This window comes from Mustela lutreola, chromosome 8 (assembly GCF_030435805.1).
Source record: "Mustela lutreola isolate mMusLut2 chromosome 8, mMusLut2.pri, whole genome shotgun sequence".
Lineage (NCBI taxonomy): Eukaryota > Metazoa > Chordata > Mammalia > Carnivora > Mustelidae > Mustela > Mustela lutreola.
In genome coordinates this window covers 66,985,262-67,008,643 of record NC_081297.1, presented here as the reverse complement: position 1 = coordinate 67,008,643, position 23,382 = coordinate 66,985,262, and the positions used below count along the sequence as shown (strand labels likewise).

The following is a 23,382-nucleotide window of genomic DNA, read 5'->3' as shown; positions in this document are numbered from 1 at the left end:
TGGATGCCGAGGGCCATCCCAGAGTCTGGTGCTTCCCTCACAGAGTCTCTCCCCCTGGTTTCCCCAGATCTGCTCCTGGGGCCAGAGTGGCCCAAAGGCTGGGGTGGGGAGGGACCTGGATGCCAGGCTCTGAGCACATCTTCTCCCCCAAACTCCTGCCCCTCCCCAACTTCAGCAGTCTACTCTCCCGAAGTCCAAACAACCCTGGGTCCTTGAGCCTCATCTTTTCCCTGAAGGTCCAGGAATAGGGAGGTGAGAACAGTGATCTGTCTTGGAGGAGCACTGATCTGGGGGCTTACGAAGGCCGTGCCCTGCCTCTCCCTTCTCAGAGGCACCCCCATGGGATGGGGCCTTCCCAGAACTCTGAGACACAGATCCAACTGAGGTTTGTAGGACCCCCCCTTGGGGCCTCTGGCCCTGTTGTTCTGGCCGCAGGGCCCAGCTCCAGGCCCCGTGTGCCAACAGCCCCAGGGGAACAGTACAGACACCTCTCGGGCCAAACCTGCCTAAAGAGCAGCTCCCACCATCCCCTTCCAGTGCCACCCCCTGCCTTGGCCCCGGGTACTCACACTCCTTCATCATGCCGATGTCCACACAGCGCTTGAGCCGGCAGGCCTGGCAGTGGCGGCGGTTGTCCTTGGTGATGCGACAGTCCCCGTTAAAGGGACAGGTGAACAGCGCCTTCCGCTTCATGCTCCGCCTGCCCGGGGAGAGAGCACATGCCACCTCTGGGTCACACCCCTCCCAGCCCCTGCCCTGGCTGCCTGCAGGGGCTGTGACAACTGAGACTGCCCACAAGCTCCGCCCCCCCCAATCTCCACGTTACCCACAGAGGATCTGGGGCCCAGTCCTGGCCACTCTCAGTGCCTACCCCTCCCCTCCCCCACACCTCGCCTCCTTCTTTCACTCCCTACTCTGCTCCCATCATTGCTCTGATTTACTTTATTTTTTTTAATGTTTGAAAGGATTTATTTATTTTCACTTTCATATTTTTTTTTTAAAGTGAGCTCTACACCCAACGTGAGGCTTGGATTCATGCCCCTGAGATCAAGAGTTGTCTGCTCTACCAACGGGTCAGGCTGGCCCCCCAATTTACTCTTATGGTCCTCTACTTCCCACTTTTTTTTTTTTTTTAAATTACACAGGAAATACATGAGTGAATTAGCCTAGCGACATTTTTGAACTACTAAAATCTGCAGAGTAGCCCTCTCTGCTTGTAATCAGCCATTATGGGAGGTGAGGACGCTGGGGACAGCTTTAAGTCATCCAGAGTTTCGAGATCTCGGACTAGAGCAGGCCTGGTCCAGAGACAGACACGTGCGCAGGTGCGCAGAGAAGGAAGAAAGGCACCAAACCATAGCTCGAGGTAGCCAGATCACATGCTCAGAGATAAAAGGCCAGATGAGTGTGCGGGAGCCCTGAGGTCTGGCCTGGACTTTCTGAAAGGCAGAGGGAGCAAGGGTTCTGCCAGGACAGAAACCTGCCAAAGGTTCTTAGCTTAGGAAGCCAGTACCCCTGAGCCCCCTGTTCTTCTATGTAGTGGGGTGTACACACGTGTGTGTCCATGCATGTGTGCGTAAGCTTGAGGGTTCATTTTCCTAATTCTGGCTTTCTGCTGCCAGCCATACCACATGGCACTTTCAGGAGGCTACATCATCTATGTCCTTGGGGTTCCTCATACGGTTCCCAGCCCCAGTAGGGGCAGGCCCATTTTGTTGTTGTTGTTGTTTTTTGTTTTGTTTTGTTTGTTTATTTGTTTGGGGTTTTGCCCTGGGACAGGTGACAGGATTTAGCTAGAGAAAGATGGTGGCAGAATCACTTTCTCTCGGACCAGCAGCATCTTCCAAGGAGATGCTCAAACCTTACAAAAAAGGGCCTGGCTCCAACCATTTCCCTCTCTCAGAAATGAGCTGGTCACACACTAGTTATGCTTCTTGGTAAAAAAAAAATGACTCACTGTTCACATTCACTAGAAGATAAATGGGGTTTAGGACAAACATTCTCATCAGTCAACATGGACAGAGAGGACCCATGGGATGGAGGAGAAGAGAACACAGAAAGGGCCTGCCAGTAGTCACAGGTAACCAGACTCCAAGATTAGAGGATCCCAGAGACTATTGGTGTACCTCCTCTTTTTATAGGTGAGAGCCCTGAGGGGAAGAAACTTATCAGTGAGGGGAGTCAGCAAGAAGTGAAGGCTCCCCAGTTGGCTGTTAGAGACGTGAGGCTCGGCTTTTGGCTCCTGGGATTGAACACACAGCTCTCATTCCTAGAAACTCAAGGTGCTCAATGAAGTGGAGCCTACAGGCAAACAGCTCCAGGCAGCTGGCCCTTGAGAACAACTCGAGACCAAGGATGATAGCTGGCCTACAAGGTAGTTGCCCTTAGCTTTGGCCCCCACTTGGCCCTCTCCTGACCCAAGAGGGCCCCCAGTAGACCAGGCTGCAAGGGGAGGTGGAACCACACGAGGCTATGGGGGTCAACTCCAGCCCACCAATGACCACACCCACTCTGTGGTGACTACCCAGGGAGAGATCACATACCAGGCTTTTGGAAACAGAAAGCCTTTCTCCTTGAGTCTCCATCCATCTCTGGTAGTTTTCCAGAGGGACAGGCAAATGTGGAAGCACCTTAGCTACCTGAAATGAGCTACTACATCACCAGAGGACATGAGATTCATTCACCCCTTTACTCCTTCTCCTCCTTCCCACTCATGGTTCCTGAGGCTCCGCCTGTTACCACAAATGTTCAGTCCCCAGGATGCCCGTAGTTCTCTAAACTTACTTAAGGGCCAGAAGTTTCTAATTCAGAGTGAACTCTCATTTCCTTTTTTTTTTTTTTTTTAAACAACCAGGCACTTTGCCCAGGAGCTGAGGGTCTGCTCTCTCCCACCCACTGTCTTGTCTGGCTCACAGCTCTTCCTATTAATTCTCTAGGGCTTGGGGCACCACAAGGAACATATCATACATGTGGCACCTCCAAACACATGAGCCAAAGCCCCTCCCCAGCCTTGTGCTGGGGGCTGAGAGCTTCTGAGCCCCCCAGGTGGGAGGCAGCCCCATGTCCCCCAAGGACCTATCCCTCCTTCCTTGGGCTCTAGGACACCTGCCTCTGACTCTCACTGGGGGCACACGCGCAGCTGCAAGGAGGCTCAGGAGGCTGTGGCACTATCATCTTTCTTTGATCTTCCTCACTGTAAATCTGAAGCCCACCCCAGGCTTCCACACACAGGAGTGCTGGAGATAGCCACGCAGCCCAGCTCTGCTGGACAGTAGGCGTGGATTCTGACGAGGTTGTGTAGGAATCCAAAAATATGCAGAGCTGGCTTCAAAGAAAATACTAGGCGAGAAAACCCTAATGTCCTTGCTTCCAGCTTTGTAGTTAGAGTAGAAAGCTCATGAATACTGAGAAGCAAAGTGGGAGGAAGAGGAGGAGGGGGAGGAAAAGGAAGGAAGGGAGGGAGGGAAGAAAGAAAATGTTAAAAGTCCTTCTGCGGGTGCCTGGGTGGCTCAGTGGGTTAAAGCCTCTGCCTTCGGCTCAGGTCATGATCTCAGGGTCCTGGGATCGAGTCCCGCATCGGGCTCTCTGCTCAGCAGGGAGCCTGCTTCCCTCTCTCTCTCACTGCCTGCCTCTCTGCCTACTTGTGATCTCTGTATGTCAAATAAACAACAACAAAAAAAATCTTAAAAAAAAAAAAAGTCCTTCCAGCCAAGGCACAATTATCCCACCACAAGGCTCACACCTGTGCTTTTCAACCTTTGCCATACTTTATCCCAAAGAACACCGACTTTGTCCCATGTCTTCACAGTATTTGAGTGATGTAGAAAGTAGCCTATAAATTTATAGAGTTCTTGAACTATTATTATGAAAAATTATACTAAGCAGCTCTTCCCTGACTCCTCTTGAATACAGAATCAGAGACCAGACCCTAGAATTGTAGCCAGGAAGATGGAGGGTAGCCATCACAAAAAACTGTCACACTCTGGAGTGTCGATCAGTGTTCAGGGAGGGAATGCTCCCTCTCCAGCTCCAACAGGGAGACTGAGGTCATCCCTACCTCCAAACCGGCTTTTAGGTGTGTCCAGCCCAGCACAGTTGCCAGGGCTGTGGGTCTCTCAGGCTCTGGGGCCTGGTTCTTCCCAACTCTCCTGCCTGCTAAGGGCATTTCCGCACATGTGGCTGACATCTAGCCTCTGCTTGCAAGGAGTCGGGCAGCCAGACCAGTCAGCCCTGGCTCTGTGCTTTGTCCCGAAGATCCACTCCCTGTCCTGCCTCCCTCCCCATGCTAATTGCTTGTGAGCTTCTTTGGTTTTGAGAAACAAGAGCTTCGAGTTTCCATGGGAGCCCATTGCCTTAGCTGCTCTTTGAGCCTGGACCCTGTCATCCTCTGGGTGGTTGGCAATTATACCCCAGCTCAGGAAGGAGGGGTTGCGGTGGTGCCACCGGGCTAAATATAGACAGTTTCTAGAAAGTCAGGGGTGAGAGAGGACATTGACCAATTCATCAAAACATGACAGACAAGCTGTTCACAGAAGCATGAAGTGCCTGAGGCCAGGGACTTAGGCCTGGGACCGTAGGGGGTCCTTCTTGGTTCGGTGGCCCCATCACCAGAGACCCACCCTGAAAAACCCCAGCCTGGGGCCAAGCGACAGCTCTGGCTTTGTCTCCACTGCAACCCTGAGTATCATAGAAATCTCAGAGCCTGGACTGGATCTAGGAGCCTAGTGGAGCTCCCATTGGAAAGACCAACAAGGTCGGGACCCATAGGGTACCTTTGTATGTGGCAGCATCAAGGGCTTCTCGGGAGAGTTTAAAAAGCCAACTCTACAGAAAGCTGGTTAACACCGTGGCAAAGAGCACGAGCCCCCTTTCTGGACAGCAATTGGGTCATATTCACCGACATATAAAAGGCACAGAGCTTTTAACGCAGTGAACCTACTTCCAGGCATTCATCCTGTGAGTCAATCAGCCCATGGGCCCAAAGACATGTGCATAAAGGTGGTCGTGGCAGCACTGTATGGAGAACTGGTCCCTTACAGTACAGTAACTCCATATGAAATGACAGGGCAGCAGGAAGGGTGGAGGAAGAATGTGGCCGTGGGGACTAGCTTGAGGACGTGTTCTGGAGTAGATCAAAGCAAGAGGCAGAAGAGTGAGGATAGTATACTCCTACCTTCCTGTGCACACGTGTGTGTGTGCATGCACACACACTCATGCTCTGATATCAAGAATTTGGAAGCGAACGCAATGAGTTGGTCACGGTGACAGCTTCCAGAGGAGGTAGGGATGTGAGAGTTGAGTAGAGAAGACCTACTTTTTACTGAGATGTCCTTTTGAACTATTGGCTGCTGCTACTTTTTTTTTTTTTTAAACCATATACAGGGTTGATTTACACACACATTCCAGGTTCCATGACAGAGGAGAGAAAAGGCTGTCTGTTCTCAGATATAAACCGTGCAGAAGGACGAGGATAACGACGAGCACTTGCTGAGGGCCTTCTCTGCTCGGATTCCGTGCGTTACCGCCGATGTTCTCACCAGCCTTGCAGGATGGACTCTGTCCCTACGCTACAGGTAGGAGGAGAAGGCAGTGGGAAGTTAGACCTCCCACTTCATGTCCCACAGCTAATAAGTGTGAAAGTGGGATCAGAATCGAGATCTGTTTGATTCCAAGGCTTCCCTAATACGGTCCCTAATTCCCTAATTCTTCCCTACTACGGTCCTCATCATGAATGTACCCTATTTCAATCCAAGCCAGAGCAGCAGTCCATATATACCGCTAAAGTCCAGGGGCACCTGGGGGTCTCAGCCAGTTAAGCATCTGCCTTCAGCTCAGGTCATGGTCCCAGGATCCTAGGATGGAGCCCCGCTCTCTCTGCTCTCTGCTCAGTGGGGAGTCTGCTTCTCTCTCTCCTTCTGCCCCCACCCCTGAGCTTGTGCTCTCTCTCTCACTTATCTCTCTCTCAAGTAAACTAAAAGAAAAGAAGAAGTCCAAGAGCAGGCAGCAGAGGTTGTTTGAAGGTCTCCTCTAGGACAAAACCACTGGGATAGAAGTAGTCCCTGCAAAGGGCAGGTTGGAAGTGTAAGGTCACCTCTGGCGCCATAGCACAGAGAGGACCCCCCACGTGTGTTGAGAGTGACTCCATGCCAATGAGCCTTGATCCAAGTGCTGAGCTACCAAAGACAGACAAGATCTCCTTCACACGCTTGCCACTGCCTTTCTTGACAACTCCAGAGATACTTCCTCTCTAAATATTCTGACCTCCTCTATCCAAGCTTCCAAAACAACTCTTGCCTGGTCCATAGATCACCTTCCTTGTTTTATTTCATTCACAGTCTGGAGCCACCGTGGAAGAGGGCCAGCCGCCAAGCCGAACTGGACAAAGTTTTCTCCAGCAACACTCACTTTGTGGTGACTCATTTACTTGTGCCCATAGAATGCCCTAGGCAGCTGCTCCTCTCTCCTCTTTGTTTCCTCCAGTGCCTGTGAGCACTTGAGTTTTAAGTCCCTGGACCTCTGCCCCATTTCTCTGCTCACTTTCACATCACGGCTCCCGTGGTATCCGCTGGGGGGCTTTCCTGGAAGCCAGAACACTCCTCGTGTTCCCAGATCCTTACCAGCCTGCCTTTTGACCCTGCACTCCACAAGACTCATAACAAACACGGTTCCTGAGAACCTTGGGCCCACCGAACAAGAAGGCATTTCTCCACACTGTATTTGTTAGCTCGGCACTGGTCGTGAGGCGTCTGGATTAAGAAAGTATCAATAGGTAAGAAAAAGGCAAGAAGGAGAGGCAAATAGTGATCTGTTTCTCAACCCTGCTTTCCAGGACCACTTCTTAAATTTCACTGTCCTCTTCAATCTCCTCATCAAAGGAGTCTCTCTGATTTTCTTCTCTGTCCTTCACACCTTTCCCTTCATAGTAGAGCCTGGACTTAGGCAGCCATCCATGACCAGAGATTCGTTCACCTCCTTCATCACCCACCTTCTACTCTGTAGTAGACCTACGTATTTTCCCTCTGTGGCCCTTATGTCTGCTCCAGTGTTAACATAACGGAGACACATAACCTCTTAGAAGCCTGCCTATGCCAACACTTTATTCACCCTGGAAATACCCTTTTTCCTGGAGGATGTCCACACATTCCAGGGAACAGGAAGCAAAAACAGCATGAAATAACTTGTAGGAGGAACGGCCAGAGATGGTCTCTAATTCTTGACCAACGATCAATAGAACTGTGCTCACTGTCCAACCTTCATAATCCTATTTTAGTTTGAATATGAGTTTTGGACCTGCTAGGATGACCACAGCTAGCTCCTAGAGCAGGTTAGTTTGACTATCTTGGAAGTCACACCAAACGCTGGATGGTCAAATGGGATTACCGGTCCCCAGTGCTTAGAGAATCGTCAGTGACCCAGCACTGAAGGGATGCTCTTTGAGAATGACCGTGAAAGGGCAGGATGAACTCCCGAGAGCAAGGACCGGTTGCGCTTATCTTTGTCTTCCTAAGGATGCAGAGCCGGACACAGAGAAGGCACCCCCACTGGTAGAAACTTTTCTTCCTGGGATCAGGATTTTGCAAACAGACATAAGTGACAAGAGGGTTCTATTTGAACTAGACTAAGATGGCAAAACACCGAATTTGGATGAAGCAAAGGAGAAGCAGGCAAAGGGGGGAGAAAAGAGGAGCAATTATGTATAGTTAGTTGATTCTTATTGGCAGCAGTTACATTCTGCGAAGTCCAGTGAAGGCTGAATCAACACACACTGAACCATTGTTCCTAGGGTTAGCCTGCAGCAAGCCTCTGATCACAATGTTTTCATCAATCTATCAATACATCACCTTGTTTCATGTGTGCTTTCTATTTAAAGACACCTTACTTAGTATATATTGTTGATTCATTAACACTGAACTCGGCCAACAACACTATAGCTCATGTCTGAACGAAGCTTCTTGAACACAGATTTCTCTATAAGGCACGTCAAAGCTTTCTTGTGCTTAGGGACACTTAACAGCACTTTGGCGTTGTGCTAAGGGCCATCTCAAACAGTGAGATCACCATTGAAGAGCCCCCAAATGCAAAAACCCTGGCGCTAGACAACCCACCAAAGGACACTTTTTTTGTAGCTGAAACAAGAAGGCAGAGCATCACCTTTTTCCTCCGTGGCTGGGAACATGTGCCTCGGGGCACTTGACTTTTTCACCACTCAGCACGCCCAGAAAGGACCATGAAAATTCTGGAAGTACAGATGTGGGGATCACAAGGAAATTTCAACTGGTGGGCAAGTTTGTAAATACAGAACCCACGAATAATGAAGACCGACCATCAGGGTATGCCTATGTTTATCAAACAAAATCAAGACAAACAATAAGAGATGTTGGCTCTTCGGAGAGCATGGCCTGGCCCAGTCTTCAAGGCAGGGAAGGTAAAGATAGAAGACAGACCAGGACAGGGTAATGAGACAAAAGCAGCAAGCTGCCCATAATACCAGTACTTTCATTCAGGGGTTGTTGGAGGGAGGGGCCAAGGGTGGAGGACAGCAGCTTAATGTGTGCATGGGTGTCAGAGCCCCCGGTGGTGACGTGGATATGCAAACACACCGTCCCTGTCCATTTGGCCATCTCCCACACCTGGCCCTTGGCATGAGGGGACCTGTCCTCCCTCCACCCAGATCCTAATTCAGCCCTGTCTTGAGGATTTGGAGCCTAACTGTGTATCCGAGGGCAGGAAGCCTGGGTGCTCGGGGCTGGAGACACTCTAGTGAGGAACTGACCTCCAGTGTGTCCTGACCTCATAAGCAGCCACCTGAGAGTCTCAGCTCCCAGAGCTGACCCCCAGGGATAGGTGGCCTAGAAATAGGGGCTTGGGGGGCAGATGTCTATGGATTCACCAAACAGCCCCAAGAACTGTGGAAGACCTTGGGTGGCAGATGGGTGACTTATGACCTTTGGTGAGAGTCCCCACATTGCCAGCTCTTAGCCCAGTGCCTTGGTCATAAATGCTCATTCAAATGTGGGCAGCGAGTGTATGAATGAAAAAACAAAAGGAGGGTAGATGGCTGGAGAGACCTGTGTTTCTTTTATTAAGACAGTGTTCCATGAAGGACATTAAGTATTGACCTATCAGGCTCAAAAATAATATATTATACTTTACATCTTTTTAAAACAAATTATTTATTTATTTGAGAGAGAGAGAGACAGAGAGGAGAAGCAGGGGGAAGAGGGAGGAAGAGATTCTTAGGCAGACTCTGTGCTGAGCGTTGAGCCTAACACGAGGCTTGATCTCATGACCCTGAGACCATGACCTAAGATCACAATCCTGAGATCAGGATCTAAGCCAAAACCAAGAGTCGCTCACCTAATTGACTGTGCCACCCAGGCACCCTTATACTTTATGTCTTTTATTTTATTTTTTTTCAAGATTTTGTATGTTTTTTGACAGAGAGAGACACAGCAAGAGAGGGAATACAAGCAGAGACAAAGGGAAAGGGAGAAGCAGGCTCCTGGCTGAACAAGGAGCCTGAAACGGGGATGATCCCAGGACCCCGTGATCATGACCCGAGCAGAAAGCAGACACCTAATGATTGAACCACTTTATGTCTCTTTTTTTTTTTTTATTTTTTTTTTTTTATTTTTTTTTTTTTTTTAATTTATCAGAGAGAGAGAGGGGGAGAGAGTGAGCACAGGCAGACAGAATGGCAGGCAGAGGCAGAGGGAGAAGCAGGCTCCCTGCTGAGCAAGGAGCCCGATGTGGGACTCGATCCCAGGACGCTGGGATCATGACCTGAGCCGAAGGCAGCTGCTTAACCAACTGAGCCACCCAGGCGTCCCCCACTTTATGTCTCTTAAAGCACTTTCATGTGTTTCATCTCATCAACCCTCAGATTAACACTATGTATGGAACAGGTCAGATATACTCAGGCACTTAGTTGAGGTAACCGAAACAGAGAAGTCAGAAGATTGGAACCGGGACATGCAATGGCGCGGCCAGCTCCACAGCCCATGCACTTCTGCCTGCTCTTCTGATAGGAAGCAGCCCCAATGCGTGCCACCACCCTCCTTCTCCACGTGCAGGAGAGGGTCCAGGTGGCACCAGAGCTCTGGAAGGCCCCCCTGCAGAAGTGCAGAGGAATCAGAGACATGCCAACAGGACCTGGAGCCAGCGATGCTGCCCGTCTGGTTCCCCAAGCTGGGAGCAGCCTGCCAGGAAGCCAAGCGGGCAGCCCGCGCCAGGCCAAACAGTCAATTAGCACCCACAGAAACCCCGCTGCCCAGCGAATGCTCAGGGCAATGAAACTCCAGGCCTGCTGGTTCCTGGGACAGAGGGCAGGTGAGTTGGGAGCTGTGTTCCCAGACGGCCCATGGGTCCTTGAGTTGGGGGTGGGGGGTGGGCAGGTACCATACAAGTCCCAGGCTCTGATTCACTCTGCCCTCAAAGCCACTGGGTGAGCCCTTCCGTTCAGAGAAACTAGGCCAACGTTGACATCCCTATTCTGGACTTGATTCACTCTTTCCTCTCTTAATGGCCAAAGGCCCTGTTCTCTTTATCTCTTTATTCACCTTCAATTAAGACTACTCCACAGAAGCTCTTTCTTTGATGGTTTCTTCCAGGCTTTTCTCCCTCTTGTTCTCTCTCCAATATATTCCAAATGCACATTTCTCCTGGTTCACAGACCTACGCTGCAATGCAACACTTTCCCATCCTGCCTTCCCGGCTTTCAATGGGAACACCCTTCGTCCAGCCTTTCCAGTACTTTCCCCATACTGTTGGCACTTGTGACACTGGGCTCACTAGAGGAGAGAAGAGACAGTTGGTAGAGAAACTGGCCCTGACTGAGTAGGAATGCTGGCACATTGCTGACATTGCCTGAGCTTTCCAACCTGGGACAGAGAGCCACGGGTGAAGACATGGGCACAGACCGAGAATGGAGATCCAGCCCGGGTGCAGTTCCCCTCGTTCTAAGGAATGGTTTGATTTGGATCAGAGGACGAGCTCTGAGGCCAAGTTCTGGGGCTTCCCTGAGGACAGGCCTGTAATCTTTAGTCTTTTAAGAGGCTTAGTCCCGAAGGACAGACACACGGGGTAGGGTAGAGGCCATGGGTCAAGAGAGTCATGGAAAGATGGGGACCTAGATAACAACCTCAGAAAAACCATTTCTGAGAGGGGCAGAGGACAGAGCTGAAGCTGAGGGGAGGGGAGGAAGGAGATATTCTCCCCAAGACCCCAGTACTTCCAGTGGCTTTAAGAACTGGCATGTTCAATGAGCACGGGAAGGAAGGAGACGTGGAAGAGGCAGGGGTTCTCTTCATGGGAGAGAAGCTTCTCCTTCCCCTTGCCCTTGGGGAGGACTCACCTGAAGAAGCCTTTGCAGCCTTCGCAGGTCATAGCGTTGAAGTGAAAGCCTGTGGCTCGGTCTCCGCACACCCCACAGATTCGGGGCACATTCCGGTCAAAGTCACCAGGGTCAGGCAAGGGAGCGCTGGCTGTCATGGCCTCCATCCCTGCAAAAGCAGCCGTCAGGCCAAGGCCGGAGCTGGAGTCAGTGCCAAGGCTGCCTGGCATCCTTTATACCTCTACCCCCATCTGGAGGAAGCTCAGTGAGGCCAGGCGGCTCCCCAGGTCCCAGGCCTGAGCAGGACTTCTGGGGTGCCCTCATCTCGTGGGTCTCCACACACGAGGCAGCTTCCCCTCCTGACTCTTTGTGGAACAGAAGCTCCCTTCCCCATGTTGGGAGTAAGAAGCCATTCACGGTATGGTTTGGGTACAGAGGACACACTTGCTGCCCACTAGGTGGGTTCGTTTGTGTGACGTGTTTAGTCTGTCTGCACGTGATAGAAGCCTTCAGCCCCTCCCCCTAGAAGGTGGGAGGAATGCAGGAAATCGATCACATGCCCGAATCAGACCCTCTTATTGCCATCCCGGCTCCTCCCCTCAACACGGCTCAGCCCTGACACGCCCGTGTCCCCATTGTCCTGGCACCAACGTAATCAAAATCCTAATTCTTCTTCCTTTTTCCCCTCCGTTATAAATTTTACACCTTGATTTGAGAATCCTTCTGAATAATGTGAGTCACAGACAATTAACTGATTTTCAGTTTTCCGAGACGGCTTTTATAAATAGGCATTCATCTTGAGATGGATTTCACACTTGAGAGAGGAAAGATAGAGGGAATAAAACTAATGGCTTTTGGAAACCCTTCTCAGGAAGCAGCTGACCTAACTCTTCCATTAGGCAAATTGAGCCCTCGGCTTCCCGCTCTCGGGCTCAGAGCTCCTCAGGTCTCCCCAAAAGGCTTCAGACCCTGCTACCTCCCACCTTTATCTGGGTCCTCACAAGGGCCACTGCAGGCTTAAGTGCCCCTTGGCCCCAGGGCAGGAAGGGCCCTCAGAGCAGAAGAAACTTGAGAAAGTCAGTTATGAGCCAGTGCCATGTTCTCTTACCCTGAGGTCAGAGGGGTAGATTCTGGGGGGCCCTTGGGAGGCTCTGAGCTTCTTTCCAATGCAATCTCTGAGCTGGAGTTTGGCGTATCAAAGCCCTTCAAGTCTTATCCCATTTACTCTTCATATCACCCAGGACATAAATGCTATTAATCACTCGCTTTACAAATGAGGCCCAGAGGGATGCCTGGGTGGCTCAGTCATTAAGCATCTGCCTTCGGCTCAGGTCATGATCCTGGGGTCCTGGGATCACGCCCCACATCGGGCTCCCTGCTCAGTGGGGAGCCTGCTTCTTCCAATTCCACTCCCCCTGCTCGTGTTCCCTCTCTCACTGTACCCCTCTCGGTCAAATAAATAAATAAGATCTTTAAAAACAAACAAAAAAAGGCGAATGAGGCCCAGAGAAGCCCAAAGCTTGGGGTATCTCTAGCAGCTATGATTAGAACAGGCCAAAAGCAAATATTTAAATTTTTTTTTTAATTCCACGAAGAGCTTCAAACCAAAGGAAGAAAGTGAGATGGATAAGGATAGGGGTGGAGGGAACCCTGATTGCAGGCAGCTGTATATCCCCTACCTGTCTCAGCTTTTTTTCTCCTGGGAACCATACTGGGAACTAATACTGATGCCACTGCCCAGCCCTATCACAGCGAGATTGATACTTGTTAAACTGTAATGTTTATATATACACATGCAGAGAGAGACTGATATAGAGAGACTTAAAAAAAAAAAAAAGGAATGATTAACAGATACCTTTGAGGGATTGTAATTGGGGAAAAGCATGCAGAGGGCCTCTGTAGTAACTATATTCTATTTCTTTGAGGGGTAGGTATATGGTATCTTACTATTTTTATTATTATTAAAACACTATTTTATGTTTTATATGCCCGTCTGTGTATCTAAGACATTGCACAATTTTGAAACAATTACAAATAGAAGAAAAAGCGCCTGTGTGTTTGTCGACATTGTTCCTGTAGCCCACCCCACGTCCAAGCCAACTCCCCCGGGCTTCCGGGGAAGCCAGAAGCCAGTCCACACATCCAAGCCGTGGACAGGGATCCCAGAGGCCCAAAACCATCGTGGGGCAATAGGAGAAACTGTCTAGGATGCTTGTGGCTTAACCCCAGGTCAGCTGAGATGTTGCAACTCTCCGTCATTGTGATGTTGCTACAGAGTCTGTGTCATTCAGGCGACCAAACATCTGGTGGATTTGGTGGAAAAAAGAGAAATCAAATGTGGGTGTGGGGAGTGGGGAAAACCAGTCAAATTGGCCTAACAAGGGCACATCATCACACGGGCTTCCTGGACATGCCATGATGCAGGAGATTTGGAAGAACAGGCTACCCCAGCATGGCAACAGGTCCTTCCTGCAACTTTGTGAGCTGCCACCTAGACATTGGGAATGATGCTGGCCAGGGGCTGGGGAGTCCTGACCCTGAGGCAGGCCACACAGAAGGCTGGACCCAGCAGCCAGAGGCCCACGAGAAACAGCACCATTTTAGGAGCACCAAGAGAAAACTCAGCCCTGTCTGGGGTTATTTGCTGCTACTAAGGAGCCAGGGCCCAGGACCAGAGTCCAGAGGTGGAAAAGGGGCCCAGGCATATACGGCCTGAGAGCTGGCAGTCCCAGGCATGGCAAGCAGACACTGTGCGGGCCAGGGTGACAGAGAAGAAACTGGAGCTGGGGAAGGAACGTTGCTATGCGGGACAGTCCCCTGGGGCCCTGGCCTAAGAGTCATCAGGCCCCTCCCTTCGGAGCCTCCACCCCTGCGCCTCCAGTGGGCTTTGGGTCTCCGCAGGGCTGCCGCGGGTGCTGCTGACACGGGACCTGCCCCGTGTGTGCCAACCCCGGGGTAGTATTCTCTTCCTTCCCTTGGCCCCCTCCTTCCCATGGCGAGCACCTGCGCCAGGAAGACAGAAGGCCAGTGAGGCGTTGGCTAGTGAGTATAACACCCACCCGAAGGAGCAGGGGACCAAGGAAGTTGAGCCTAGGGATGCCCTCTGTGAGGTCACAGATGCAGCCGACCAAAAGTACTCTGCGGTGACAAAAGGGAAATGCTTCATCTGCAGCTTACACTGACCTCATAGCCAGTCCTCCGGTGAGCCAAGTGAGCAGTGGTGAGGTTCTTTCCAGAGACTTTAGTCTCCAGATCAGGGGTGGAAAACGTGGCAGAGTGATTTGTTGGGCACTGGCGTGCCATGTCATCACTGGCAGGGCTGAGGGGTGGGAACCAGGAGGCAGCCAGGACGGGCCCTCCCTTGCAGCAGGGAGTAGCAAGAAGCAGCGGGGAAAGAGTAGGGGGACAGCAACCAGCACATGGTCCCTGCTGTTGGTGCTCCTGTTTCTTTCACAGCAGAGGATGTTGGGAGGGAGGAAAGGCTTTCTTTTCCCTTTTTTTTTTTTTTTAAGATTTATTTATTTGAGACAGAGAGAGTGAGAATGAGCAGGAACAGAGGGGGAGGGGCAGAAGCAGAGCCCCCCCGCAACTAAACAGGGAGCCCCGAAGCAGGACTCAATTCCAGGCCACCTGAGCCAAAGGCAGATGCTTAACCCACTGAGCCACCCAGGATTCCCGGAAGGGCTTTTCTCTAAGGGAGCTTTGCTGCTTCCACGGCCCCCACCCCCAGATTTGAGGGATGCTTAGTGGGGAGCAGAGCCAGAGGGTGGCCTGGCGCATGGCTGATGCCTGGGAAAAGACCTCAGCCCAGGTAGTCCCGCCAAGACACCTCAGCGGGGCTGGGAGTGGTACAACAAAGACTGCTGCCCCAGGAGAGCCTCAAAGACAGGTGTTTGGGATGCTGGCCTGCAGACTGGGTGTAGGCGGGGCAAGTGCTGCAGGGGTTAAATATGGCAACTCATTGCTTTCAAACAGGATGTTTTCTGCCACTTTTAGCTCTTCCTGAGCAGTGCTCCACACCCCCCCACCCCCGGCCTCAGCAAAGGCTGAAGGTGGGCTGACTCCGGTGCCCAGAGTATGTGTGTCAGTGGCATGCTGGCTCATCAAGGGGGGGGGGGCTGTGGAATTTCACCCTTCCCGCTTCTACCCACACCCAGCCCTGCTGGTCTACCCACAGAGACAGACAGACCACACACACATGCATGCACACTCACACACTTCCTTCCCTGACGCCAGGAGGTGCCTGACCCTGAACCCTGGCAAAGGCCTTTAAGCCAATCCCCAGAGGGGGAAGGTCTGGAACCCCAGCTTTTGTTTCCCTGCCTCCCAAAGGCCTGACTAGGCAGGGCAGGGAAGAGCCCAAGGGGATTCCGAGATGTGGCTCCCAGGACCATCAGCCCACTGAGCCCACTCACTATCCCCTTGGGCACTGTCAGTTCCAAGGGAGTAGGCCCTGCTCCCCCAGGCCATGGGTGGGAGGAGGCATACCTGCTGGGGACACACACAATGTCACCTACTCCCAAACCAGGCTCTGCTTCGCTCTCCCTGCTTGTCCTGCCCAAGGTCCCCAGCTGACCACACACTTCTGGACACTACCCCATGGCCTTATCAATTTCCCAGGCTCCCTGTGTGGTGCTCAGGGGCTGAGGTGAAGGCTGAGTTGGTACAGAAAGGACCACCACTTTCCTGTCCTTGACCCCTAAGGTTTTTAAAAGTCAGACCTAAGATCCAGGTAGACTATTACTCTTGAGCTTAAAAAAAGAATATGTGGTGTATCTACTGTGTGCCAACCTGCCAGGCTCCATACTCACCATCCACACAAGCCTCATAACAGGCCTGGTTAGGTGGGGAGCTGTCCCATTTGACAGATGGCAAAGCCAAAGTCCAGAGCACTTCAGGTTAGCTGCCTAGGATGCCATGGCCAGCCAAGTGGTGGGGCCAGGGGCTGAACAAGAACTAGCTGAATGCAAGACCCAGATACCTCCCCTGCTCCCGCTGACCTCCCCCTGCCCCCGACCCATTCCAGTGACAATCATCAGCGGAGACACCATATTCCGTACTGAGGTCTGCTCCAAGTTCTCCAGCACGCTCATTCATCTAAGCCTCACTACGATGACAGCAGGCAGACCCTGTGGCATGATCCCTAATTGAGCCACGGGAAAATGAAGGCACAGAGAAGTCGATTGTCTTCAGAGCCCAGATATGAATGTAGGCAGATGAGCCTCGAGTCCCACTCCATTGCCTTTCCTAAGGGATAGAACTCAGTCATTTCCCCAGCCCAAAGTCCTGCATGCCCTTCACTTCCACTAAGTCAGGAGCAGTGAAAAGAATGATCCCCAGGCCATGATGGAAGAACCTCATGGTACTTTTCCTTGTGTGGCTCCCAAAGTCAGAGGATGGCAAGTAGTAGCCAGGATCCCCTCCCTGCCAGTCAATCCCTCTTACTGGGAAAACCCCATTCAACAGACGGGCCTCTCCTCCCCAGGCAACTGTGCGCTACTGGATGGTCCTTTCAGGAGAGATTAACCTAGATTTAGCCTGAAGTTCAAGTGCATGAAAGTGGGGCAAAGAACACAGGGTAGGAAAAGGACCCGTGGAAAAAAAGCACTTAATATTACCCCCCTTTGCCACATCATATAGCCTCCCAGCCCTCCCCGCAATTCATGTTCTGAGTACATAGAACATCCCATTGCTTTGGCTGGGACTGTCCCCAGAGCACCCTCCTCCTGCTGTGCTGTAGAAACACCCAAACCCCAGGCACTGAGCCTCAGAGGAAGGGGGCGGGGAGCTCAACTGGGCAGAAAGCCCCTGGCTGCCATTCCTCTGGGGACTGAATCCCACATCGAAACCCCTGCCTGAGCCTGACCCAGTCCTGACCTTGCCTTATCAAGAAGTGAGGAGATAACGTGTTTCCTTCCAGTCACTGAAGCCACAAGTCCCTGCCCCTCCCACAGGTCTGTCTGATAGCTCACACCACCCGCACCCCACCTTCCAGGGCTTATGCTAAACGGGCATCCCTGGGCAGGCTTCGCCTAGAAGAGCCTCATGGGGTCATGGCTGCAGGGTGTGCTGGGAAGAGCCTGGGGAGACCAGGATCAGAGTGCTGCTGGACTTGCATTAACCCCGCCACATTCACTGAATCATCCTCGGAGCCCTGAGCGCAGTAGCTCTGACCCTGAAGTATCCGATAGCGGTGGACAAGAGGCCTGACCTCTAAGGTCTTTCCCAGCCCTGAGAGTGTGCAGCTCCAAGGCTGGATCTGCCATCACAATGAGGCCTTAGGATCACTCACCGGGCTTTCTCTCGGACCCCCTCAGGAACTCGCAGAGTCCCAATACCATGCTAGTGCAAGTGAAGTTCACTTACCCTCAGATGTCAAGGACTAGGAAGGGCATGAGGGGTGTGCCCCCTAACGGGCCCTGTGGAGAAGGGGAGCCCAGGAGAGGGGGTCTTGCTTGCCAGGTTGGGACCAGAGGGATCAAAACTGAGCTTTTTCATTGTTGACATTGGCTCAGAGCTCCCCCTCCTTCTAGAAAGAAATGGAAAACTAAGTGATTTCCCAGAAGAGGGGGAGAAAATTTTTCTTCCTGAAACTGACACACACAAAGTGAACTGCACGTGGGGCTCCCTCTGGAGTAGATGTGCTGGTGCGCATGCCCACCATGTTGTACACGAGCATGTGCGTGCTCACCCGTTTCTTGGTGTTTGTTACTTCATTGTCCTTTCAGCTCTGTCCACCGGGCGCTGAATGCTGTAGGACCTACCTCACTTTCAGTCATCTCTTTATTCTAATGTAACTTAGACTTAGGCACTTAGGTCATGGCCAGCTAAGGCAAGGGCTTTCCTTCCTTCCCACCATCCCCAACGTATGTTCACATTCTTTTTCTAGAATAGTCACAGCATTTCCTCCCAGAAGGAGCTGAGGGGGAACAGAGTGGGGAAAGAAAAAAAAAAAAAAAAAAAAGGGAAAGCGGAGAGGAAATTACACTGTATAAACAGAATTTGTCCAAACTATTTCTTGCTTCCTTGTCTCCCCAGCCCCTAGACACACACACACACACACACACACACACACACACACACACACACCTTTAAATTACCATGAGAATGGTTGGAAATTATTTTCTGCAGACTATAATGTCCAAAGCAAAACTCAAGAGATATCAGTCACCTCAAACACCTCAAGACTGGAAGGAAACTCTCTCTAGTCCAACCATCTTAAAACCCCTCTATAATAGTTTAACCTTTACTTGAATATTTTTCCTGTTGGAGAATTGTCTCTCATGGCAATACACTTGCTTTGGATGGCTGTATGCCTAGAAAGTTCTTCACTATGCACAGGTGAAATAGCCCCTGTAGCTTTCAATCCCTGGGCCTAGGCCAACTCTTTACAGCCATCTAAGATGGACATAAGATGAAGCTACAGAGTTTGGGGAGGAAGGGTTGGTGGGACCATCCCATGGCGTCATTGCGCCAATTACACAAGGGCCCATTCCTCATCTGCTGGAAAACTGTTGTAAAAAGTGGGAAAATTTAAGATGTTTATGATGTAAGTGAGGTTGCAGGGAGAAGGAGAGATGGTAATGGGGCCACATTTAATTTTGACTTAGACCTTATGAGCTTCCAGGTATGACCATGATTCCCACAAAGGCAGTAAGTGAGGGGGTGAGGAGTACAACATCTGCCTCTGTGGCCTTTGCCTGGAGAGAACAGTTTCCAGTCCAAGAAAGGGGCTCTGTAGGACAGCATGAGTAGCTGCATCAGCTCCCCCAAGCCTGCCTGCCTCTCTTTTGCTCAGTTGTGTCCAGGGGAGGCTGGCCCCCAGCACTGCAGCACCAGGAACATAGCAAGGTGTCCCCAATTATTTAACCACTGACTGAATGATGGTAAATTGAATGAAATCCAGCAGTTGCAGGAAAGAGTTTACCCTGAAGGTGCTGCCTTTTTTTTTTTTTTTTTTTTTTTTTAAAGTTTGTTTCTTTATTTGAGAGGGGTGGGGCAGAGAGAAAGGGAAAGGAAAAGCGTGTCTTAAGCAGACTTCCTGCTGACACAGAGCTCAGTCCCACCACACTGAGATCACAGCCTGGGCAGAAACCAATAGTCAGATGCTTAACCCACTGAGCCACCCAGGTGCCCCTGAAGGTGCTTCGTAATCAAACTTTTGGGGAATACACGTCACCTTGGAGAACCTGATAAAGGTCATGGACTGACACCCCGTACAGGGTCAAGGGTTAGTGGGCCAATCTGTAGAAACCATGCTATCAGCTAGCTCCCAGTGTATTGACCATTCACCAAGTCTCTTTCTTAGCTGACTGTCCTGCTACCGTTGGGAGCACTGGCAACTTCTATGAGTTGAGCAGAACCCGGAGGCAGGAACCCACAGGGCCCCAGACAGTGGGGCTAGAGACACATGGCTTACTGAGATATATTTCCACTTCTTATCAACAACAATTATTCCTGCAAGCTGCTTTTTTCCAGTGGAAACTCTGCCCTTAGCTTTGTCAACAAGATTTCTGGGTTGATTAGGGCTCTCCAGGTAACAAGCAGGCCAGACCCTGTCACTGCTGGAAAGTGTGGGCAGTGACAGTGTCTGGTGAAGCATAAGCAACCGGCCCATTCATAAGCTGCAGCACAGTCTCTCTGGTTTTATAGCAAAGAAACTGAGGCCATTAGAGGGGGAGGGACTTGTCCCAAGGCCACAAAGGAGGGAGAGTGCTTCTCCACCTCCACCCTGGGCAAGTTCCAAGACTTCTCCTGAACAGCTTAAGTAGCTTCCAGGGGGTCAGAGTGGAGTGGGGGAGAAATGGGCCATGGGAGGAAAGGAATTGTGGGAAGCCACAGAGGAGGCCCTGATGTGGGGACGGTGGGAGCGGCCAACACTGATGCCATCCTGACATGCCACTCAAAGGAATAAAGTGGGTAAATGTTACCCACTTGCTCTTCCCCAACCAACTCCAACTCCTGTCTCTCCCCTCCATGGCCTAAAGAAATGGTCCAGGACTCAAGGCAACAAGGGAATATCTTAGAGGGAAGTGGTGTGTGCCTGGTCTGCTCTCTCCCTACTCTTGGAGGCTCTCCTGGGATACGAGGATGGGGGTACTTCCATGGGGATAACTACTCCAGGCCAAAGTTGATGGGACAAGGAGACTCTTCGTCCAGTGACTTGGAGATCAAGAATAGACATTGGAGAAGCCCAAAGGCAGAACACCAAGAATACAGGGGAAGTGGTTCTAGGCCCACCCTAGGGAGACCTGAACTCCTGAACTCCTGACTCCCACCCTGAACTCCTATTATTGCTAATGAACCTGATGGCTGAATGGGATTTAAAGCAACAATGATGGCCTCGGGACAATAGGAAAAGTCCTCTTCTCCCTCCCAAGAGATCTCCAAGCCCAGTTTCTGGCGTCTCTGTGGGTCTCTACCTAGACTAAGTATCTTTCTTTCTGCCCAGGCCCCTGGCCCAAGTCCGCATAGGCCTGAGTCCACCCCTGCTCAGACCATCCCATTCCAGTCCACCCTGGCCAGGCTTCTTTTCCTCATTTTCCTCTGGGACCAATGTAGTCTTTGTTTCACTCGGAGACTTCCTGCCCTGTGGGAAAGGTCAGTACCCAAGCTCCAGGTCCCCCCAGCTCTGAGATACTCAGGATCCTCAGGATCAGATCCCTTGCTCACCTCCACAATCAACCTGGCCAGCCCGACATCCTGGACCATTTGACTACCATCCAGCTTCCCCTGGAGTCCATTCTTGCATTTTCCTCTACAAACGGGGACATGAGAGCACCTGGGTTATGGGGCTGTTGCAGGGACCGACATCTCCGCGTAGCACTCAGCATGCTGCCTTGAGCCTGGGACACTGCAGTTTGATGGAAGCTTGTGCTCCTTGTTAGAGCTCTGACTGCTGTCAGAAAGGACTCCAGAGAGGTACACAGAGGGCAGAAATCCTGCTCGTGCCCCAAACATGCCACTCCAAACAAACATTGTCCAGAAAGCTACATTTCCACTGAACTGGGAAAAAACCGGCCACCCCACCCATGGGTCATTGGCTTCCAAAAATCTGGCTGCTCGAATTGGGGAAAAATGGATTGTTCTAATCTCTCCCCTACAAGCAGAGAAGCTGAGTTACACATCTGGACTTTCCCTCTGCAAGGAAGCAAAGACCCTTGGGTCCCCAGGTGCCACCGATGACTGAGCCCTTCTGCTCATCTCCCTTCCCTGCCTTTCCTTCTACCCCCACCAGTGCCATCTTCCTCCTACTTCTGTCACCTAGGGCTCATCATGCATCTGTCACAGATCTATTCTCTCCTGGTGGGACTAGAAACTCAGCGCCCTGGTGACGTGGCCTATGTGTCTTTCTTCCTCACCTGCTTTGCCCATGTACATGCACAGAGCGTGGGGGAAGACTAGGGCAGAGACCTGGGCCTGGAAGCCAGACATGGCAGTGGGGGTTGCAGCCGCCCTGGCAACATGGCCCCCAACCTGGACACTGGACTGCTCTGGCTCAGTGGGCCTGGACTCCTGTTTGCCCCTAGCTCCTAGGGGCCCTGCAAAGCCTTTCATTTCTGCTGGGATGGGCTGTTAGGCCTGTGCCAGAAACAGTGAAGGATCCTGGGTCTGAGAAGGTAGGGGAGCTCCAGTCGTAAAGGGGCTGATCTACTCAGAGGCACCCTCTCTATCTTCTGGGTTATTAGCTAGAGGGTGGACACTGCTCAGGTATTCAGGAAGCTTTGCATGGCCTGGGCCAAACAGAGAGGTTCCCATCCACCTTAGAGCACAGAGCATCAGCTGTCCTTAGTTTCTGATTAGAATGGTTTCCCCCTAAAAGTCTTTTCCAGAGCTGCAGCTTTGTCAGGGTTCCAGACAACCTTCTGTGTAGATCTCTTCTCAGGGACCCCCTTGGATGGCCAGAGAACAATAACATTTCTTCTTGGCCTCACACTGTGGGGGGCATATTGGTTCTGGCCTCTGAGGCCTTACCTTTGATGATGACCTCTGGCTGGTTTTAAGCACCGGCACCATGGCAAGCCCCATCATGGAAGTCAGAGACACAACAGAGAGACACACAGAGATCCTGCCCTCTTGAAGCTCACGGTCCATGGAGGGGGACAAACAGGAAGGACAAGTGGGTAGGATCCATGCTACCGTACAGGTAAGCCCACAGGACACGAACAGCAGGAGAGCCCCAGGCTTTGTGCTGATGAGGTCAAGAAGGCTCTTCAGGGAGGTCACTTATCAGCCTGCCAACGGAGACAGGAAGGATCATAGTTCAGTGGTAAAAGGCTAATGAGGGTTCTGGGCAGACAGTTCTTGTGCAGAGGTCAAGAAGCAAAAGGAGAAAGGACATGTGAGAGACAGGGAGGCTAGCTCTGCATGGCGGGAGAGAGGGAGGCCGCCAGGAAGAGAGGAGCCAACTGACCACACTCATCAGCATAGGAAGTGTCCCCCATTCTTCCTTCTACAGACTCCTTCTTCTAGTAAACCCACTGAATCGTGACTACCAGGAATTTCAAATTATCATAATGATATTTAAACTGAAGACTTTCAGACTCCTATCCGACTCCCATTCCAACCTGAGAAGAGCTCGAGTGTTGAGCAGAAAATAAAAATAGGTCTCTCTCCCACTGGTTTATCGAGAAAGGGCCCCAAGGCCAGCAAAGCAGTGGGCCCCTTCTTCAGAGAGTGGTGGTCCTAGCTGGTGCACACCCAGAGCCACCCCCCTCATCCTCCTTTGGGGGAAATCCTCTACCCCCTGGTGTAGGACTACCACCACTGAGCTGAAAGGTAAAGATAAAGGAGAGAGCTCTAGAAAACTCAGCCCAGCTGAATAGGAAGATAGATGTTTTCTGAGAGAAAACCAAAGAAAGAACAGAAGGCTCAGCAAGAGCAGACGGATGTTGGTGAACAGCTCAGCCACACGTCACTGGCTCAATCTCTACTGAATGCATCAATCTGTCCGGGGTGGCCAGATATGGTTGCTGGGCACGGGGAGAGCAGAGTGGCACATGGCCACCCCATCCCCAAACCCACTTCTGCTGAGCCACTTGGCTCATTGC

At 51.5% G+C, this 23,382-nt stretch overlaps 1 protein-coding gene across 1 annotated transcript in view; it reads right to left on the bottom strand.

The window, feature by feature from the left end:
• VDR (vitamin D receptor) overlaps positions 1 to 23,382 on the bottom strand; it is a 56,321-nt gene that overhangs the window by 21,320 nt on the left and 11,619 nt on the right. The window contains exons 2-3 of the mRNA XM_059185541.1: positions 11,354 to 11,501; positions 570 to 700 (exon numbers count right to left, since the gene is read on the bottom strand). Of these exons, the coding sequence (XP_059041524.1) occupies positions 570 to 700; positions 11,354 to 11,499 (277 nt within the window). The 5' untranslated portion in view covers positions 11,500 to 11,501. The remainder of the gene's footprint in view (positions 1 to 569; positions 701 to 11,353; positions 11,502 to 23,382) is intronic.